At 32.0% G+C, this 21803-nt stretch overlaps 4 protein-coding genes and 1 long non-coding RNA gene across 7 annotated transcripts; all 5 read right to left on the bottom strand.

The window, feature by feature from the left end:
• Positions 1 to 986: 986 nt before the first annotated feature.
• LOC112695697 (uncharacterized) lies at positions 987 to 2802 on the bottom strand. 2 transcript variants are annotated; one of them, XM_072231781.1, is made up of 5 exons: positions 2629 to 2802; positions 2131 to 2525; positions 1830 to 2018; positions 1524 to 1676; positions 987 to 1267 (listed from the first exon to the last, which is right to left on the bottom strand). In XM_072231781.1, the coding sequence occupies exons 2-5, from the start codon at positions 2188 to 2190 to the stop codon at positions 1106 to 1108; spliced, it is 564 nt and encodes a 187-aa protein (XP_072087882.1). In that variant the 5' UTR covers positions 2191 to 2525; positions 2629 to 2802; the 3' UTR covers positions 987 to 1105. The 2 variants fall into 2 exon arrangements, with proteins under 2 accessions (XP_072087882.1, XP_072087883.1); XM_072231782.1 differs by lacking the exon at positions 2629 to 2802 and having other exon boundaries at positions 2131 to 2539.
• A 974-nt stretch (positions 2803 to 3776) lies between these two features.
• On the bottom strand, positions 3777 to 5056 carry LOC140183366 (uncharacterized). The gene is made up of 3 exons (XR_011879383.1): positions 4352 to 5056; positions 4148 to 4232; positions 3777 to 3903 (listed from the first exon to the last, which is right to left on the bottom strand). It is a non-coding gene; the product is annotated as an uncharacterized lncRNA (long non-coding RNA).
• A 2369-nt stretch (positions 5057 to 7425) lies between these two features.
• LOC112695694 (uncharacterized) lies at positions 7426 to 12236 on the bottom strand. 2 transcript variants are annotated; one of them, XM_025748140.3, is made up of 15 exons: positions 11123 to 12236; positions 10753 to 10819; positions 10552 to 10676; positions 10352 to 10448; positions 10089 to 10210; positions 9892 to 9976; positions 9650 to 9782; positions 9396 to 9550; positions 9094 to 9244; positions 8838 to 9005; positions 8570 to 8743; positions 8265 to 8419; positions 8045 to 8174; positions 7731 to 7919; positions 7426 to 7647 (listed from the first exon to the last, which is right to left on the bottom strand). In XM_025748140.3, the coding sequence occupies exons 3-15, from the start codon at positions 10577 to 10579 to the stop codon at positions 7552 to 7554; spliced, it is 1683 nt and encodes a 560-aa protein (XP_025603925.1). In that variant the 5' UTR covers positions 10580 to 10676; positions 10753 to 10819; positions 11123 to 12236; the 3' UTR covers positions 7426 to 7551. The 2 variants fall into 2 exon arrangements, with proteins under 2 accessions (XP_025603925.1, XP_025603923.1); XM_025748138.3 differs by having other exon boundaries at positions 10552 to 10819.
• A 2421-nt stretch (positions 12237 to 14657) lies between these two features.
• LOC112805226 (uncharacterized) lies at positions 14658 to 16738 on the bottom strand. The gene is made up of 2 exons (XM_025847627.1): positions 16432 to 16738; positions 14658 to 16318 (listed from the first exon to the last, which is right to left on the bottom strand). The coding sequence occupies exons 1-2, from the start codon at positions 16736 to 16738 to the stop codon at positions 14658 to 14660; spliced, it is 1968 nt and encodes a 655-aa protein (XP_025703412.1).
• A 125-nt stretch (positions 16739 to 16863) lies between these two features.
• On the bottom strand, positions 16864 to 18103 carry LOC140183365 (uncharacterized). Its single transcript, XM_072231776.1, has 4 exons — positions 17977 to 18103; positions 17741 to 17869; positions 17423 to 17647; positions 16864 to 17324 (listed from the first exon to the last, which is right to left on the bottom strand). Exons 1-4 carry the CDS (start codon positions 18101 to 18103, stop codon positions 16864 to 16866), a joined length of 942 nt encoding a protein of 313 aa, XP_072087877.1.
• Between the last annotated feature and the right edge of the window lie 3700 nt (positions 18104 to 21803).

Below are 21803 nucleotides of genomic sequence, written 5' to 3'. Positions count from 1 at the left end.
GAGTGACCAAGGTAGACAGAAACACCGAGGGAGACAGAGCATGCAAGAGTGCTCGAGTAGACGATGGCTTCGAAAGTTACGATGGCTACCGCGCGATCGAGGCTTCCAAGGTTGCGATGGCTGCTTCGCGATCGAGGGGAAGTGAGCGCGCAGACGGTAGCTGTTCGAACGAACAATGGCGGCGGCAGGAGGTGGTTGCTGAACGAAGCTGAGGGGCTCTCTGGAGCTCGATGAGATTGAAACGGCGCCCTGGACTCTAGAATGCTAGGTCTGGCACGGGAGCATGAAGTTAGGGCTTGCTACTTGTCTCATTGAGTGGAACCGCAGCGTTTTGCTGCCTAGAAAGTTTTATCCTTTTTTTTATGAAAAAAATATCTAACTATACACTATTAAAGTACTAACATAGATAACTTAGATATATCAATAAAAAATTAATAAAACCAACTAAGTATTTGAGTATTGGATCACTACTAAATCGAAAAAACAAAAAAGGATGAATAACATATTTTTATTTACTTTTTAGTAGAGTTGATATATTTTTAATAATAAAAGTAAAATTACTAAAGAATTCATTAGATTTTTTTTTAATAATTGAAATTTATGTTTTAAAATTTTGTTTGAAATATATATTTTCACATGATAAATAAATAAGAAATACACATAACCAATTTCACTAAAAAAATCCTTTTACATGAGATATCTAAATCTAAATATAAAATTATAACACAATTTAAAAAAATACATTTTTAAATGATTTTGGAATTCATTATCTAAATTATGGAATACATTTTAATAAGTTGTAACAACATATATATATATATATATATATATATATATATATATATATATACCAAACAAACCCCACATCTATATACAATAACGATACATACAAATTTAAGCACAAGAAAGAGAACAATACCTTTTATAAATATCACAACTCCAAAGAATGAGTTGATAATTACATACCAAAATAGATCCATTGACAATATACTTTACCAATTTCCCAAGTACTTAACACAACTAAGCAAAATTCTAACAATTCTTCAGAGTCTTGCAATGATATTATAGATATCTATATAATTATATATTGTAATGTAAGAAACAATTAGCCACTACACTCATCCATCCTTTCCACAGCATCGCTAGTATTTTCACAATCTCCAAACGCCCTCCGAAGCTCCTCCCTAATAGTGAGAGGCTGATGATTGCCAACTAAATTGGAACCTTGTGAGGAGCAGATTCTTGCATGAAAAGCATGGTTAACAGTCTACAGAGAACACAGCAAAATATAAGAACAAGGAACACAGAAGAAAAAAAATAAAAAATAAATAAATAAATAAATAAATAAAACAAATTGAGATAATAAAGAAATCAGGTATGATAAAAATTTGGAAAGTAATAACAGAGATATTAAACAAATAAAGAAACCAAAGGTAACCAACATACATGTATCCATATATGTATTAGTGTAAACATAGTTTACTAATAGATAAAGAATCAAAGCCCATTAGATAAAGAAATACCCAACAATTCCAGTTCAGAACGGAAATCGGTGAAGCATGATGCACTGGAGCACCTGAGCTCGAGGAACATTGAACGGTTGCATTGGAGTGAAACTCAACAGGATTCTTAAATTCGAAAGGAAAATGAGGAACAAAGGGATCCAGAGGAAATTTCTAAATGGAACAAGAGAGGAATAACATCAGTAACACTTAATACATCGCCCATGAAAAAACACATAACAATATAGGCAATTGAGGCTAACTTGATAAAAAAAAAAAAGGAGACTGGACTAACGCAACATCAGATTGACATAACAATGGTACCACCTGCTGTTGATTATCATGGATGGAGTCCTCCAAAAAGCTCACAATATCAACATCATCACATATTGCACGAACAACATGAAGAGATTTATTCAAATCATATCCAATGGGTCTAGGATCCACTATGAAGACAATTTTCTTGTTCATCAACTGAGAAATCATGCTATTCGGAATAGTGTAATCATCCGTTGACTAAGAAAAAGGAAAAAAAAAATAGGTACATTAGCAAAATTCACATACCTGAACCATAAACAGTCAACTGAAAACAAGGACAATTAAATTAAATTAAAAACAAAATGATTACTTGGGACGAATTTACTTGGTCCATCAAAAAATCTATGCAACTCTTTTTCAGTATTTGCATCACCTCATCATCTTCAAGTATGAAAATATTGCTCCCATTTGAATGGGAAACAATAATTTTGATGCGATACCTAAATAATGTAAACAAAAGAAAAAATATACACTAAGAGACAGTTGTAGAAGATGAAATTAAACAAAAAGAAAAACTGGTACCAAGAACTCCAAGAGATAAAATAGATACCTTCTTATGACATCAAAACACTCAATTTTACACAGATAACAATAAAATAAATTTCCAACATGAGAAACAGGTGCATTACACAAATAGCAATAGTACCACCACTTCTGATGTTTTGGCACATCAATAATTTCACCGATCAAAATACAAATCTGATCCTGTAGAGAAACAGTAATTGGCATATTATGATACATGTTTCTATCATACTACACATGTTGAAATACATTTGAGACGGTTGAAAACATAAACATAAATACTAACATTTCTTGATGCAGAAGAATATATTTTAGCACAAAGAATGTCAGCAAGCATCTCTTTAACACTATGCAGTTCTATTGGAACACCAGAAACAACTTGGTTGTGATAACTTCTAAGCTGTCCACACTGAGAGAAGTCTTCAAGTATTGGGCTAAAGCCCGAATCAAAAGTAACATCCTTAAAGTTTGGAAACAAAAACATGAATCACAAATGGAAGCCAACTTTGTAAAGTATGCGGCAAAATCATATTGGCATGTAAAGGATAGCATTCAAAAGAACAGCCAAAGAATTAGAAACTGGCGATCAAGAAACTATATCTAAAAACAACTCCTCTAATTCACTAGTATCTAACTTAAAGAGACCGCACTAACCTTGATGCACTGATTAGACTGAACTTTCCTGAAAAAACGTGCATCACTAATGACATTGATGATTTTAAAGGTACCACAATACCGGGACTGTTAATCCGCTTCGCCTGAACTTTGAAAACAATCTCTTTCCCAATGAGTTGATGAAAAAATTTTGGACAGTATGGGTGCTCAATTTTCTGACATAGATATTCAAAAATGATCACTAATTAATGAATGAAATTGAAGAATAAGAAATACTTATTGATAAAGTATACAGAAATAAAACTTAAGAACATTAACCATACCTCCATTTCATCTTCTAACAACAAAAACACATCAGAACAGGTTCTCCCTAATAGCTTAGTCGCCGCACTGTCTAACAACACAAACATTCCACAAGAAGTACCATCTTCAACAAGTATCTTAATCCTGTAACTATAACCAAGAAACTAAACATCAGATTAATCTATTTGTGAGAGTCACAAGAAGGTGATAAGTGAAGCTAACTTATATTATTGAATCATAACAGATCGAAAAAAGTTTTCTAAATCATAACCTGGATTTACCTGGTCATAAAATGCTGGACCTCTTTGCCGCACAGCTGACAATGAAACCCACCACTCTGGATCTTCAACAATCTCTTTAATTTTTCCAACCACAAAGAATTGTCCATCCTATTAAAATAAAAAATTTCAGAATCGAATGCACAAGCCCTGTCTACAACATCGAAAAATCAATTAACATGAGTACTTCTTACATAGCCCTAGAACATGTAAAAAACCTAATAGTACACACCTCATTGTTTCCTTTAAGATTAGCAATAGTCCGCATTAGCTTCCAGTCAAAAGATTCATCATCGATTACACATACTAAATCCCCATTCTCATCACTACACAGTCTACTGAAATCATGGCTTGCGATATGGTATCTATGAAAAAAAAAGATTACAGTAAAACAATTTCAGAAAAACACATATAGAGACAGAGAGAGTGAGAAAGACAGAGAGAAAGAGAAAAAGAGAGAGAGGAACAGAGTGAGTGAGAAATATAGAGAAAGAGCGAGAATAAGAAACTGAGAAATAGAGAGACAGAGTAAGCGACTGAGGGATAGAGACAAAGACAGAAATTGTCAGTTCATTGGGACAAAATTTCACGAGTTTGAATGGAACTAACCCATTCAGAAAATCCACTGTTTCCTGCATATCACGGTTGATTGAAACCCGAGAAACATTGATGACATTTTGAAGACTAACTTTATCTAAAAAATCATGAAACACAATAAGAAGAAACTAAGTGAGAAAGAAACAATTAATTGGTAAACAAAAATATATCAAGAAATCAAACTCAGACATATGTGCAACATGGACAACTTTTCACCTCCATTCACTTGGATCTTGAAAGATTCCAGAATAAGAACTGGTGCTCTCTGATACTTTTTCAAACTATTGATATCCATAAGAGCAGAACACTCACCAACAAGAATACAGGGGATTTTCTTCCTGTGTAATCATTATAAAAAATGAGCAACAACAATAGAATAATCCAACAATAATAAAAGATATGAAAAACAGGCATAACATGATTTAAAAATAGAATAGAATAAAAAAAAGAAAGGGAAGCGATACCCATCTGCAAAAACTGCAAGGACAATAACTCTGAATATCTTTCCATTAAACTCAACATCACTTTTCCTTTTCAATCCGCACAGAACACCAACAAAATCTGTTTAGTCATAATATAGCAGAAAAGATTCAACCACAGGATACAATAACACAAGACATTTTATTCAGCTGTTATTAATCTCACTTTAAAACACCTTTATTCCAGGTCAAATCTCAAAAAGGGAAACTTACCTATTAGGTACTCATAATCAGAGCGCTTTTGAAGAATCTCGTCCACAGAGGTTAAACTTAAACCAGGATTAGGTATGTCTCTATCTTCAGCTGCAACAACAGAGGTACTACACTTGAAAAGGATCCGGAATCGATGTCTTGTAACCCTAACCAATTCACCATTAGGTATCACTTTGAAATCAGAAATAATGAATACATGTCCTTCTTTTAACTGATGAATAAAAGTTGTGATCAAATCATGGTCAACAGTTGCTTGAACCTTGTGGTGCTGCAAATTGAAAAAGAGGAAAAAGATCACATCACCATTTCTAAATATCATACCATGACATATTACATCCTAAAACTGATCAGATACACGATTTACTTAAGTAAAAACTGATTTTTTGATACAACATCGGGACACACAAACACACATACACAGGATATTTAAAATACAATACTGACCTGCTTATCCATCAACACCATATGTAACATTTTCTGCATATTTTCATTAACAATGCTAGCATCTTCCCAAATGGTCAAGATCTTAGCCTCAATACTCCAAGTTTCCTTCCATGGAGAGATTTTCTGAACAGGATCAATAGGAAGATTCATCTTATCTTATCAAATAAATAAATAAATACTAAAGATCAAAGAATGTGGATGAAAAAAAAGAAATTAAAGAACAAAATAGCAGCAACAGAAAACTGTGTGGGATCTCAGATTTATCTCAAGAGAAAGGAATGCAAGAGAAAAAAGACAAGTAAGGAACAAGTGATAGCCCTTGAAAAATCAACACAATACTCCATCACCTCATTACTACTTATACAAGAGGAATGACCAAGTTTCCAAGGCAAAGCTTGTAGAATACGTTTCTCTTACACTCCTTGGCTACATTGATTGATTGATTGACATATGACATTCAATGTGTCCATAGGTAATTAAATTAGATTTACCCATACCTCTATATAATATAGATAGATATCTCATATCAACTTATCTATGAATCTATATACATCTATCTACCTATCTATCTATATATCTATAAATCTATAAAGAAACCATACCTACTGATTGATCCTATCTTTGACTATATAATAATACTATTCCCAATAAGTATGACTGCTAAAATAGAAGACATGTAAACTTATTCCCATCAGAAACATAGATTCCATAATTGAAACTGAAAATTGATAATCAATTGTTGAGCCGAATCATTAAATCAAGAAGAACACAATAACAAACTAAGAAGATTAGCTCAGATAAAGAACAAAAGTAAAATATTTTTTCCAAACCAAATAATTAAACCTACAAAATGACACCAAATTAGCACTGAATTAGAGAATCTACAAAATTAACTAACAGGTCCGACGTACAACCATAATTAATTGGAACATTAGGAATTTCACAAACCCTAGAGAATAAAATGTGCATTAACCATATAACAGATACCAGTAATCATCAAAATTTGAAGAATTAGGGATTTCAGAAACCATAGACAAAATCATCAGAATTTGAAAAATTAGGGATTTCAGAAACCATAAACAATAAAACCCATGCCTAAAGTGGAACAAAATTTGAAAGATTAAGAATTTCACAAAGCCTAGAGAATAAAATGTCGCTTAACCACAGAAGAGAAACCAAAAAACCTCAGAATTTGTTCAATTAAGGATTTCAGAAACAATAGACAATAAAACCTGGTTCAATCGCGGAACAGATGCCAAAATTCATCACAAGAATCTGAGATGTTGAATCTGAGCAGAAAATTGAGAAATCCATAAATAAGATGAACGGCGAGGAACAAACTCCCAGGAGAACACGGCTCGTAGAAACAGTTTGGTAGGGAACACGAAACGAAACTCGGAGAAGAAAGCAAAGATCCTAGCGTTGAAATAAATCATTAGCGTTTCGAGCTCTGGGTAGTTCGCTTTCTGATTCTGGAAACGGCGAGCAAGAGTAGCGATTGATCAGCTGACGGAAAGGAATTCCGGTTTCATAGCGAGAAAGAAAAGGAGAAGAAAGAACCCGTAAATGAACAAAATTAAGAAAAGGGACAACATGAGTTATGTGTTAATGGGAGTATGGCACCGTTGAATTGACATTTTTTTGCCAAAAAAGAAAATTAAAAATATTGATAAGATATATATCTTTTAATAACAATTAAATTGAATGTTAGGTTATATATACTTAATAATAGTCATGAAAACAACTTTATTGACCAGTATATTTTTTTATTTATCATTTCTTTTAATATTGATTAATAATAATTTTATTATTTCATCCGTTTATTTAAAACTGGTAAAATAAACGCATATTATTTTTTTTGTAATTAAAAAGGAATTTGATTAAATACAAAAAAAATAAAGAGAGATATATTTTTTAATAACAATTAAATTCAACTTTAGCTTGAATAAATTTAAATCGTAATGAAAAGCAATGTATTAAAAACTATCTATATTTTTTTTCACAATTATCATTTCTTTTTTAATACTGATTAATAATTGATTAATTATTTCACCAGATTATTTGAAACTCATAAAAAAAACACATTTTTTCTGCTGTAATTAAAAAATGAATTTCATTAAATATATAAATATCACAGATATATCCATATTGGAATTGAGAAAAGACTACCATTATATTACAAATTAAACAACAATTTAAAGTAGTATCTGAGCATAATACACTAAAAAGCATCAAGATCATGCATAACAACAACTCAAACTACTATCTTAACATATTAAACTAAAATGCATCTAGATCTTCAACAGCCTCATGATCACTTCCACATTGGCTAAAAGCATCTTCAACCTCAGGGATAGAATCAACCAGAACATGAATCTGAAAAAAATTGAAAACCTCTAAGTTATTGATATTTTTAAATACTAATAATTGAACAAATTACAAAAACTATACAGCCAAACCTTATGCTCATTCATCTCAGCAGCGGACTCAAAAACATTAATAACAGAGGCATCATCCCAGATTTGTTGAACAATATACACAGATCGATTCATCTCATAACCCACAGGCCTAGCATCAACCATGAACACAACTTTTTTGTGCAAAAGACTTGAAATGAGTTTCAATGGAACAACTTTGCAATAAGATTCCTAAAAACAAAAAAAAAATAAAAAATAGGATAATAATAATTGAGGCTTTCTTTAAGAATGCCAATAAATACAAACTAACTGTATCTATATCTATATACTAATTAAAACCACAGCTAGATAACAACCTGATTCAACTCTGGGTGTCTATCCAAAAAGGTGGAGCATCTTGTCTTTATCAGTTGCACAACCTCACGATCTTTGAGAACAAATATATTGTTGCCATTTGCATGAGAAGCTACAATCTTCAAGCAGAATCTTGAAAACCAAGAAAAAACAAGGAAAATTTGAGTTAACATGAAATGATAATCAGTTAGGAAAACAGAACAAAACTAAAGAACAAAACACCTTGGAACAGCATCAATGCATTGAAGCTGACATAGATCACATGATAAAATTTGTTTATTAGTTGACACAAGAGAACCACATAAACAAGTTGAGAACCACCACTTATGATTCTTGAAAACAGATGATATAGTTCCAAGAATGAAAACAAAACCACCCTGCCAGCAAAGAAAAAATTAATACAGCATTTCAAATTTCAAATAATTTACAAAACTATCAATTACTGACTTTTTAGCAAAAAATGTAAGAAGAATAACAAAAAGAAATAACCAACAGATTTTATAAGAAATGAGGGAAAAAAAACATACATTCTCAACATCAGAATAACAGCGATTAGGTGAAATAAGATCAGTAATAATATCTTCAATAGTTTCTGATTGAATAGAATTATCACAAACTACTTGAGTCTTGTAATCTTCCCCAATTCCATACTGCAAACAGGCATCGTAGATTGGTGGAAAAATCGGATCATGAAGCCTTGCCTGGGATAATTTGGTTAGAATAAGCATCGAATCCATTGATTCAGAAAAAAGAAAAATGAATGAACATGTTGTAACATAGAGTGAGAAATCATACATTCATATAATCATCACTTGTAGCTGGTTCAGAATTATCACTAAACACATTTACAATTTTAAAGGACCCGGAGTAATCTGGATCAACCGCAGGAAGAATTTCAACCTTGAAAACTTTATGCTCTCCAACAACATCACCAAACATTTGTGGAGAATATGACCGACAGACCTTGAGAGTTCAATATAAAAGAGTCAATAAACTTGAAAAAAAATATATAATAAGTATTAAATGAGGTTCAATATGAAGGAGTTGATACTGCAAGCACACTAGGATCAAGAGGGAATTCTTCGTCTATCCTGAGAAATGCTTCAGAACAGGTTTTTCCAAATAGTTTTGTTGCCGCATTTTCAAGCAGAACAAACAAAACATCACACCCAGCATGGTGAATCTTTACCCGAATCCTATACCTAACACAATTAACAACCAAGAATGATAACTAAAACCAATAAATTAAAGCTGCTTAACAACACATAGAATGACACATAAGAGAAAACCAACCAAAAATCCAAAAGATTCAGAATTAATGCATTGAATAGTAGAGTTACATATGAACCTTACTTGAGCATAACATGTTCAACACATGAACAACAAGCATCACAAAGGTAGAGATCCTCATGGTCAACAACAGGATGACCACATACACATGAGTAGTACCACCAATTTGGTTCATCCATAACTTCCTTAATTGTCCCCATTACAAAGTAATGAGCATCCTGTAAAATTAAAAAAACAATTATATAAACACAAACACACATGTTTAAGAAATTGAAGTTTAAGTATTAAATGCAGAGTTTGCCAATCTAAAACAGTACCCTGTTATCTACATCAAGATCTTGAATACTACTGATCTCTTTGGGATTGAAATAATCACCATCAACTTTAGAAATTAAGTATCCAAGGTCATTGGTCACAAGTCTTGAGAATCCATAACTGGCTACACTAAATCTACATAAAAGACACAATAACTAATATTCATAACACAAAACATATACATGAATACCAACTAAATAACCAAAGCAGCTTGTAGATCTACAAAACTCTTATCAAAACTAACCTGCTTAGGAACTCAACAGACTCAGGAATGTCTGGATTAATGAATAATCTAGAGACATTGATCACATTCTGTAGAATTACTCCACCTGCATTAAAGAATACTACTCTATTAGCCTCAAACCATATTAAGCTGAAAACATCAGATTTCAGAAAAGTAAATATTAGAGTAAAAATTCCCTGAATATGCCTGAAACTAACCTTCAATTGCTTTGATTTTAAAGGACTCAAGGACAATCAGTGGAGATCTTGGATATTTCTGTAAGTTTTCATATTCCAAGAGATCACAAGCATTTCCAAACACATTGCATTGGACCTTTTTCCTAGAGAAATAACTCTCAAAAGATCAAAAGGATGTAACTATATATTTATTGTTATAAACATAAAGCCTGGAACACAAAAAAAAAAAAATTGAATGCATAGAACATAACTACTGATATAGGAGAAACTCAAAGACATATTACCCATGACTAAAAACTTCTAGCACAACTGCTTTGATGAGCTTCCCATATGATGCTACATCTCTTTCTTTTCGAACACCAGTAATGATCCCAACAAAGTCTAATAATTAAATTGAAATATATACAATTTTGAATCAGAAAGCACACTTGGTAAAACAGAATACTATGATACTAAAAGAGTAGAGCAAGAAACTTGTACAAACCAATAAGGAAATTGTGGTCCTTTGTCATTTGATCAATTTCATCTATTGATGTAAAACACAACCCGGAATGAGTTATCCTTGGAGAGACCACAGAAACAACAGAGGTCTTGTATTGGAACAAAAGCCTGAACCGATGTTTGGTAACTCTGTTCAAACCACTGTTTGGCAAAACTGTAAAATTGGTTATCAAATACAGATCACCTTCATTTAGAGACACAGCAAACTTTGATATAAGCTCATCTCTAATGGTAGCTTGGATCTTGTGTAACTGCAATTAAAAAAAATGGTTATTATTTTGAATTTATTAACAAATTTCAGTATACGAACAGCATAGTAACAATTCATAAAAAAATTAAAACAAGAAAAACATATCAGTTTGCAACAAAGAATAAAAATTCCCTTCAGCATACCTAAAAAAAAATGAAAAGAGCATAGTAACAATTCATAAAAAATTTAAAACAACAAAAACATATCAGTTTGCAACAAAGAATAAAAATTCCCTTCAGCATATTTAAAAAAAAATGAAAAGTGGCAACAACTTAAGGAAACCCTAAAATAAAATAAAACTGACCTTCTCATCCATTAAGACCATATGCAACAGATTTTGAGAAGGATCCAAAGCAGTATTCTTCTGGTACCACAACTTCACAACTTTAACATGCACCTTCCATGATTCCCTCCAGGGAGTGATTTTCTCCACCAAATCAACAGGATTATTCATTCCCAACATATATAGAACAACAACACCAAAAGAAGAAAATATAAAGAGAGGTTTTCAGAACCAATAAGAGAAGATAAACACAGGAGTTGGAGTTATAAACTCCCAAAGTTAACAAACACTAAAGCTTACAATGAAAGTTTCACATATGGGACAGAGATAGACTAATAGGCATATATAGATTGATATCCCTACACACATCATTTAGGACGATATCACAAGTAACCAAATACTGATAGGAAAAGAGCAAAAACAATGTGGGAAGAGACATGTTACAAATTACCAAGTACCTACCACATATTGCTGATTTGACAATTCACAATAAAGCAAGAACAGAATTTCAGGAGTCAAGTATACCTAACACTACAGTAAACTTCAGTCCAATAGAAGTAAGAACATCATATAAATTATACTCAGCAAAACCCCAAAGAAAAAATTTATTTTCCCGAAACACGAAACCCACAAACATATGACAGAACCGTTGATTTGAAAAAAAAAGTAACAATCACCATGATTAGATCAGAAACCAAACAACTAAAAACTAAACGATGCATAAGAAAAACAGTAACAATTATCAGGAAAAAAGGAATTGAAACTGGAGAAGGAAACCCTAACGCTTCAAAAGGAGGAGAATAGAATCTAGACGACATATACCTCTTGAATCGCGGTGCCGACATCTGCTATCTAAATCACAGAAATGGAGAAGGAGAAATGCCGTATGACCAAGACAGAGACAGAAAGAGGAACCTTGGGGAGAGAGAAGACACGCAACCGACACAAGAACACCTTCATGGTAGAATCGAATGGAATCGCAGAGATATCCATACCTTCCCTGCATGTCGCCAAAACCCACGAGAGAAGAAGAAACCTCAGCGACGGAACCCACAGGGAAATGATCCGACGGATGCACTCAGCTTAGGGATGAAGACAATGCGTTGAGCTCCAAGGCCTTTTACCGAGAAAGTGATGAATTTGGGGAAAAAAAATTAACCAAAGTCACATTATCTAACTTTAGTTAGGGTTATGGCTAAATTGAGAGGATTGTATTAATAAAAACATAATCCTCAAACCAAGTATGTTAAGAGGTACTAAGAAAAAATTCACATATGACATTATAAAAAATTCATTACTAATAATATATTTATTATTTAAATATATTTGTTAGAAACATCAAAATTAAAATAATATATTTATTACTTAAATATATATGTTAGAAATATAAAAAATTTATTGATTTTTAGATCTTGATAAAAAATAAATTGATTAAATTTTATCTCATGTTCTTATGTCTAAGTAGTCATATAGTCCATCAAAATTGTTTAGTGTTAGAGAATATACACCATTCTCATCATAAAACAATTTTGTTTGATTAAATCCCATTGTCACATAAATGTTATGATCAATTTACTTTATGAAGTTATTTTTTTTATATTTATTTTAAAGATATTTTTTCTTGCTTTCTTTTCACATTTCAAATCTGGTATTAACTATTATAAAATATTTTTTTTCAACAAAAATGATTAAGTAAAATAATTGATATATTAACAATATAGTTTCTTTCAATTTATTTGGAAAAGACAATATTAGATTTAAAAAAACAAATAATCAAGTTTTTCAATAAATTTTAATACCATCAAATCCACGTAATAAATTGAGATGAGGATATTTTTTAAATCAGCACGACAATTATGTGCTAATAGAATATCTCATATTTATATAGACCATTTTATTATATTGTATAGAAATCAAACTTTAATATAAAAGAAGAACATTCATAAACTCTAATAAATGTATAACATTTTAGTGCAAGATTTACTACTTTAAATTTCAATAGCCTAATACAAAATATTTCCTAATACAAATAATTTGTATCAAATTTAACAATGAAATAATATTAAATGCAAGAAAAATTATTCTGCACTAAAATAAAAGATTTAAAATATCAAACATCAAATTACAACTTGACCTAAATATTAGAAACAAAATAATAAAAAAAATAAAAGAGAGAAACCACCAAAGAATTTTTATTCTAACAAAAGATATAATCTACATTAAAATCAAATTTTATTGACAAATTTAAAATCAAATTTATATTGATATGATTTGACTTTTCCCTATAAGAAAAGATAAATAATTATTTTTATTAATAAAACGCTCATATCTTATTCTTATTAATATATTAAGAATACACTTTGCTTATCTTTCTCTTCCGAAAAAACAATATCAAAATAAAAAAAAGTAATTAAGTAATTTTTTTAATAAAATTGAATATTTTCAAAAGCATGAAATGAAATAACTTTTTCATATGAAAAAAATAACTATATTTGAAAAAATCGCTTTTTAAACTAAAAAAAAAATCAAAATAAAATATGAAGATATCAATCATCAAAGTTATCCACTAAAAAAGATAGTATGTTTTAAATGAGCAGAATAATTATCTATTTATACAATATCCAACATTTATATAGACCATTTAATTACATTATATAGAAATCAAATGATAATATAAAAAAAGAACACAGATGAACTATAATAAATGCATAACATTTTATTACATAATTAAATACTTTAAATCTGAATACTCTAATACAAAATATTTCCTAATATATAAAATTTGTACCAATTTTAACATTGAAATAATACTAAAATGGTGTAAAATTATTTTGCACTAAAATAAAAGATTTAAAATATTAAAAATGAAATTAGAATTTGACCTAATTATTAAAACGAAAAGAATAATAAAAAAATAGAAGAGAGAAAGCACAAAGAAATTTTTTTCCTAACAAAATATATAATTAGATTATAATTGAATATTTTCAAAACCACATAATGAAATACATTTTTCATATCTTTTTCATATCAAATAAAATAACTGTATTTAAAAAATAGCTTTTCCAAATAAAAAAAAAACAAAATATGAACATATAAATCATCAAATTTATCCAAAAAAGCACAATTATCTACTTATACAGTATCACATAATTATAAATACAATATATATTATGCAATTTAAACCAGTTATTCCGATACTAATGATTAATCGCGTGAAATTTATTGATTCGGAGTACTCTTTCTTTTTTTCTTTTAAATACAGTATATATTATGCAATTTATTTATTTATATATTTATTGGTAACGTATACTTCTTTTTCTCCAACTAATATATTCTATATTTATAAAAGGTATGAATACTTTTCCTTCACAACATCATTTAACTTTTTTTAATAGAAACTAATGGTTCATAAACAATAATGCATCTAGTGCACACGAAATGCTTGAGACAATTTTAAAAATACCCCAAAGAAGATGTCCCTCTACAAAGAACATATACACAAAATCAAAACTATAAATTACACAGTTAAAACTGAATCATATAACAAAAAAATACATTATATCTTATCAAAAACTTCCTTAAATACAACGTTTTCAGTCTTGGCAGCATCAACTAATCCCTCATCACAAAGTAAAATCTTAAGACCATTTCTATTCCTAACTCGGGAAACAGCTACATAAAGCTGACCGTGAGAAAACACAGGACGACGCAAGAACAAACCGACTGTTGATAATGTCTGACCCTGACTTTTGTTGATTGTCATTGCAAACGACAAAGAAACCAGAAATTGACGACGTTGGAATTTAAACGGTATAACCGTATCACTAGGAATCATATTCATTCTAGTGATAAAAACTTTATCCCCAACATTGCTACCAGAAACAATATCGGCACCAATCACATTTGTCCCTAGATCTCGCACGACAAGTCGAGTCCCATTACACAAACCCCCAGCCGGATCAATATTCCTCAACAAAATAATAGGCACGCCTATTTTCAACTTCAACAAATGATTAGGTAGACCAGAACACCTAATCTGGTTCAAGAATTCAACAGTTATCCAATCAACATCAATATCAGAATAAGCATCGCTACCACATATCGAATCAGCACTGAGGTAACTTTTCTCCTCACCGGGCAACAGGTCAACTATATAATTGTTTATCTCTTCAACATTTTCGACAGTCGGAGCAAGTATTGCCCTATCTTGGAAAAAACTTGGATCACAAAAATTCTGAACCAAATTTGGATAGATTGTATTTACAATATCTTCCACTGGATTTTCCAAGACAGGAATGATTAGATCAGAAGGAATATCAACAAAAAGTTTATCGTTGACCACTGCTCCACATCGACCTTCACCGATTTGAAGTATCCAATCTGAAAACGACCTTAACTCCTGAGCAGTTGATTGTTCCGATCCGGTTGCTAACCTCATATTTGTTGTCAATCGCAAAACTTCGCAGTATTTCCAAATGATAGAAGAATTTATGGAAGCCATGACAATCTCAGCACGCGAACCTTTTGGAATAACTGGCAACACCTGCCTGAAATCACCACCCAGAACAACCACCTTCCCACCAAAAGGTAAATCTTTATTCCTATCAGAGACTGAAACCATTATATCACGCAACGTCCTATCAAGCGCTTCAAATGCTAATTTGTTAGTCATCGGTGCCTCATCCCAAATAATCAAATCGGCCAACCGAAATACCTCAGCTTTTCGACTGTCATTCTTAATCCGGCAAACAGTATCTTCAGTCAGATCAACAGGAATATTGAACATAGAATGAGCCGTCTTACCACCAGGTAACAACAGAGAAGCAATACCACTAGAAGCAACATTGATAACAATCTTTTTCTCAGATCGCAATCTAGCTGACAAAACTCTGTATAAAAAAGTTTTTCCAGTGCCACCAAACCCGTACACAAAAAAGAACCCATCCTTCTTATTCGAAACACAGTCAATAATTTTATCGTAGACCACCCTCTGTTCTTCATTTAACTTTAAGAGATCTGCATCATGCTCACGAGACAAAGAAACAGTATCATACTGCAACTCACGCAGCAGCATCAAATTGCTAAATTGAGAGACTAAAGAGTTATTAGGAACGGGCATGCCAGCATAATTTCTCAATGATTTTCCATTACTCTGCAATAGTCTCTCAACTTCCAACAAACAAAATGTCTGTAACTCGTCTTGACTCATAGTAAGATCTACGTTCAACAATAATTAATAAATATTAGCACCATAATATAACTTCTCTACTGTGTCGATGCGTGTGTGCCTACCTATCTTGTAATAAATTCACAACAAACAAAAATCTTACCAGGATATCGCAGCTCGTGTCTTCTACGGTAAAGAATATCATCAGACAAATAAGTCCAAGTTTGCTCCCAAACTAACAGAGGTCTTCCCATGGAACCAGATAACAGCAACATCACAAAAAGCCTCCTTAGCTGCGCAGCCGACGCTAACTCAGCGACTTCCTTAATAGCAGAAACATACTCATTATCATCTATCAAGAATCCCATGGTGGAACATGCCTCTTGAAATGTATCATATGTAACACCATTCACGGTTCTTATACTTCGAAAGCTAGTACAACCTCTCTGGACATTCAAAAGCATCCGCATGTAGAAAAGTTCACCAGATGAAGGATGAGCAAAACTCAATCTTCCAATTGAAAATCCCCTTTATCTTGGCTTCCACTCCCTACTCCTCAAACAATAGACAAATTTCCCTGGATATTCAACATATGTTAGAGACCGCCCTCCGAGAACCGCCTGTTGGCCATCATCCAACCCGTAAACATCGTCAACAAATCTTTGTTGCACAAATAAACATGAGTAGTGATGTCAGCATCATCGAATACAACATGTTGCTGGTTGGGCAAGTGAAAAGTCAACCTCTGTACCGACGGCCATCTTTGATGAATATCATAAGCAAAAATTCTCCACATGGATTCAGACGGTGACAAATAACGACAATCATAATACTGTTTGATCTCATCAACCACTTGAGAAGATTGACCAACATCATATCTCTCTCCAACAGTTGCGGTCACCCGATCTGGACCCTTGTTAACATATTTAAATAGATACTTGATAACGTTTGACTTGTTACAGAACTCGAGATTTATGTGAGCTTGGTATTTCATTAACAACAGTGGATTATAGGGCACAACAAATCTATTGTCGATATCGACATCATTGATCTTCACTGTGACACCCATATTACGACGTCTATATATTGGATAGCCATCTTCATCAAAGCTCGTTTGGTCAACAATTTTTTCGGATAAAATTTTGAGCACTTACCATCTTTCATGCAAGGAGAACTCGGTCTAAGTGGACCACAGGGACCATGGATCATGTACTTGGTGACAACATTATAAAGAGATGGAAATTTCTGGGGATTGGGTAGCTCGGCACAGATGAATTCATCAACAATTTCAACACTTTGTAAGTTGCTTTCCGCATTAAGCCACAGTAGCATGTGTGCATGCGGTAGACCCCTTTTTTGAAACTCAATAGTATACATACCTAAAAAATACAAAAAACATTCTGAAGAAGCCAACAACTACATCCCAAACACGATTAACAGAAATTGAAATCCTAACAAAGAAAAGAACTTACCTGCATTAAGTGGACCAAAAAACACACCTTCCTTGAGATCATTAAGGAGGCACTTCAACTTCGCATGAAAGACACGACAAGAGATATCAGGACGATCAGCGATCGGAATTCGCTCCCGCTCCGTAACCGCTGAAACTCAGGCCAATTTGGATTACACGTAATAGTGAGGAACAAATCTGGATACCCAAAATGTTTGCAAATCGCCATGGCATCCTGACAACGGTTAAACATATAACGTCTACCACCAGTGAATGAGGAAGGCAAAATGATTCGTGTCCCAATTGAAGAAGCCTCATCATCGCCACGACGCATAGCCTCCTCTATTCCTTGAAGGACTTCTCCTCTAATTGTACTTTGCTTCATTCTAATCCATACAACCTCTGCGACTCAATCATCGTGAAACAATCAACAACAAATTGTTGAAACAACCGCCTAGACTTGTGAATGATTCCATCTTCGTGCTCCCTAATCTGGAGACGAAAACATATGAATTCCCTGAGGGAAACTCTTGTTCTCCTTCCAGGAACATATCCGAGCTGTTGACCACGATAACCAATGTTCAGCTGATAACCATCCTCGCCATATGGAAACAACAGAGGATACTGTAAGGGCCAATACAGAGCATGAGTTTCATATATACGTTGCAACCGACCACCAGTAGATCGAACAATAATGTCACGACCATGGTCCGACGAATCAAAATCTCCAACAATCAAAGCAGCAACTTCATCGCAAGAGGGAGCACTGTACATTCTTCGATCAACGTTCCGTTGTGAATACAACTTCAATGAGAAAATCTCAGATGGATGACACTCATATAATTCTCTAACTCTTCGAAAAGACTGTGCTATGACATTATGAGTATCGATCATTTGCAACAACTCAGTTATCAACTCTTTATCTATCTCAGATGTTTGCCTAAAAAAAAATATATTAACCAGAAAAAATATATTTAAAAACCACACAGAAATACCATTGTAACATATTTTGATATTAAAAATCTTTTATTAGCAAAAAATAACTAATAGCATATTATAACAGGAACAAAACACAGTATATATATGAAGTCACAGCTATAAACCTAATTCACAATACAGATAACAATAAAACACCAATAAAGACAACAAAAACACTAAACAACAAAGTTTCAAACACACATACCCAAAAATTCGCTGCCTATGCATTATCTCATGCTGAGTGTCGTATACGTATAACTGTGCAAATTTGGCTTCTCACCAGCAACTGGGAGCAAACTTCCAATCCGATGATAATTTTGACCACTTATTATAAACTGCGGTGGACCCCTCCCATCATTCACAGAATCCATTACCTTACCGCCAAGAGACGTGAAGGCAAACATACTGTTATAAGATCGAATATTTTTTTGGAAATACAAACTCTTGCTATCATGTCCATTGATCAAATCATATAACAGATCTGGGGGCTTTGAAGATAAGGTAACTGGATTTTTCCCTTTGAGCAACAAACAGTAAAAATAGGACGATTAACTGTAGACTCTCTTTCAACACGTTCTGATAACCAGAAACACGCGCCACAAATTGAACATTCATAGTTAGGGTCACCAACATCAAGGCAACCTGGTAACATAAAATTGAGAAAAATATACACAACAATAAAAGAACCTCATCTGAATTATATGACACGAAATAGATTCAACACAACATGAATAAACCATTAGCATAAAGATATTATATAGACTAAATACTTGACTCATTTGAATCTTGTGAGGACAATATATCACAAAACACTATTTTTATTTTACAGTTACTGAATAACATCTCACGACATAATCACAGTCAGATGTTTTAACATAAATAAATAAGCAGTCTATTTTACTATTCTTCAATAATATATGATTTAAGAAAGAGAGCGTACCTTGTATCTCACTTTGCAAGAACAGAGGATGATCAATAACAGAACCAACTTGACTGAATGAATTTATCGAAGGATCATATATTTCTGATTGGTCTATATCATCCATTTTGATTTAAAATAAGACAAAGTTATGCAAAGATATATTCAACAACCAAATATAGAAAAGAAAATATTCATGTAATAAAAATTCAATTAATTATTTAAGAATGAACATGTAAGGTAAACATTACAAATATAATAAAGTATAAAATGAACAAAACAATTTCGCATATATTGTTTTTAACTTAATTCAGTCATTGCACAATTTTTTCTCTTAATTCGCTACCAAGCCTTTCTTTTTTCTGACTTCAATCCATGCATGACATTATTTATTGTAAATAGATCGCGATACAATTGACCAAATCACTATCAACAAAGGGATAATTGAAGAAGCTGAAAAAAAAAACAAATTTTGACAAAGAGAACTAAAAAAAATAATTATATGGAACAGATAGAAGATTTGCAAAAATTAAAAGAATGGACAAATTAATTAAACATTTTTTTTAATGTAAAACCACTAATTATGACATAAAACTATAGCTATAAGAATCAGACCAGATCTGCCGGTTCAGCCTATTAAACCGACGAACCGCACAAACCGATAGTATAACCAGATCAAGTTTAGGTTTGAACCGAAGAAGGATGTGAACCGCTTAAAACCGGCCAGTTTTCCAAAAAGCGAACAAAACCAACTAAAACCTTCAATAACCAAAAAGGATGTAGTACTTATGTATGTTTGAAAGAACTATATAAATTAAACATATCTACTGATCTAAACAATTCAATAAAGAATTTTACAATGATATTAATTATATTTACCACATACGATAGATGGTCAGGCTTACAGTAGCTAATCTAATTACCTTCAATGACTATGTGCTTTGAATCAACTATTAGGTACTTCAATAACTTTCAGCCATGTATCAACAACTAAACAATTTCACGATTACATTACCTAATTTAATAACAACTTATCACAATTTAGGGTTATTATAATTACCTTACATCACGTTTAATTATACAAAATATTAATTGAGTTGTCAAATTAAAAAGAGACCCAGTACAAAAGTCTAGACATATGTTTAATTAGTAACTCTCTGGCCTACTAATAGTTAAAATAACCCTTTTAGGTTTAAAAGCATAAAAAAACAATAATAAATGACTTAAATACATTTACTATTACATATAAACCAAAGAAATTTAAAATATAATTTAACAGAAAAGAATCAAAATGGGATAAAATACTTAAATATATTATTATACCTGACAAAGTCAAATGTGAACTCTGATTAACATTCTGGGACACCTCAAATAAATTTTCTAAAACATAAGAAGAAATAGAGACATTGAAAACATATAAAATAAAAAAATAGATTATTAGAAACAAAAAGATTAAATACAAAAATATAAAGAGAGCAATAAAAATTACCCATATAATCATTCAAAGAGAAAACAGGCACCGAGGAATCAAGGACCTCTAAAGCATTACAAAACAAAACAAAAAAATTACAAACAATCGCATATATATCAAATCAGTAAAAATTGGAGTATAAACCACTAAAAATATCATGAATCTCAATCCAAAACTAACCTCTTGCAATTCGATGATGAGTTTGTGTTCGCTTTCTTTTTAAACAATTTCGCCTATACTCTCTAGCACGAACTGAGTTATGAGACATCTTTGTTACTCGAACTAAACAGAAAAAAAGGTTGAAATGTGAAAAGCAAGGAGTAAACCTAATTCATTGAAAAGAGAGATGCACATACTTAAGTTTCTATAAGCAACAAATGAAAAAAAAATAACAAAAAAAGGGGGAGGACGAGGGGAATGAATCGGGGCAAAAGATTTGAAACACGCCAACAAAAAACTGATACAACCATGCACACCTTTGATAAGAGACAAAATGAAGGAAAATAAAGTTTTATAACTAACACTAATAACTAACGGGCATCAACATCAACATGAAAAGCAAAAATTGTACAACAATAAACAAATAAATAAATACAAAAGAAGAACTGCTGCATTTCATTAAAATTTGACTGATAGTGATCTACACAAATACATATGGCTATCTCCCCTATGATAAGGAGGATTCCAACATCTGGCTACATATTATAGTATGTAACC

Source organism: Arachis hypogaea, unplaced genomic scaffold (assembly GCF_003086295.3).
Source record: "Arachis hypogaea cultivar Tifrunner unplaced genomic scaffold, arahy.Tifrunner.gnm2.J5K5 arahy.Tifrunner.gnm2.scaffold_830, whole genome shotgun sequence".
NCBI classification, from domain to species: Eukaryota; Viridiplantae; Streptophyta; class Magnoliopsida; order Fabales; family Fabaceae; genus Arachis; species Arachis hypogaea.
The sequence above is the reverse complement of the archived record's forward strand: the minus strand, read 5'-3'. Positions and strand labels throughout refer to the sequence as shown.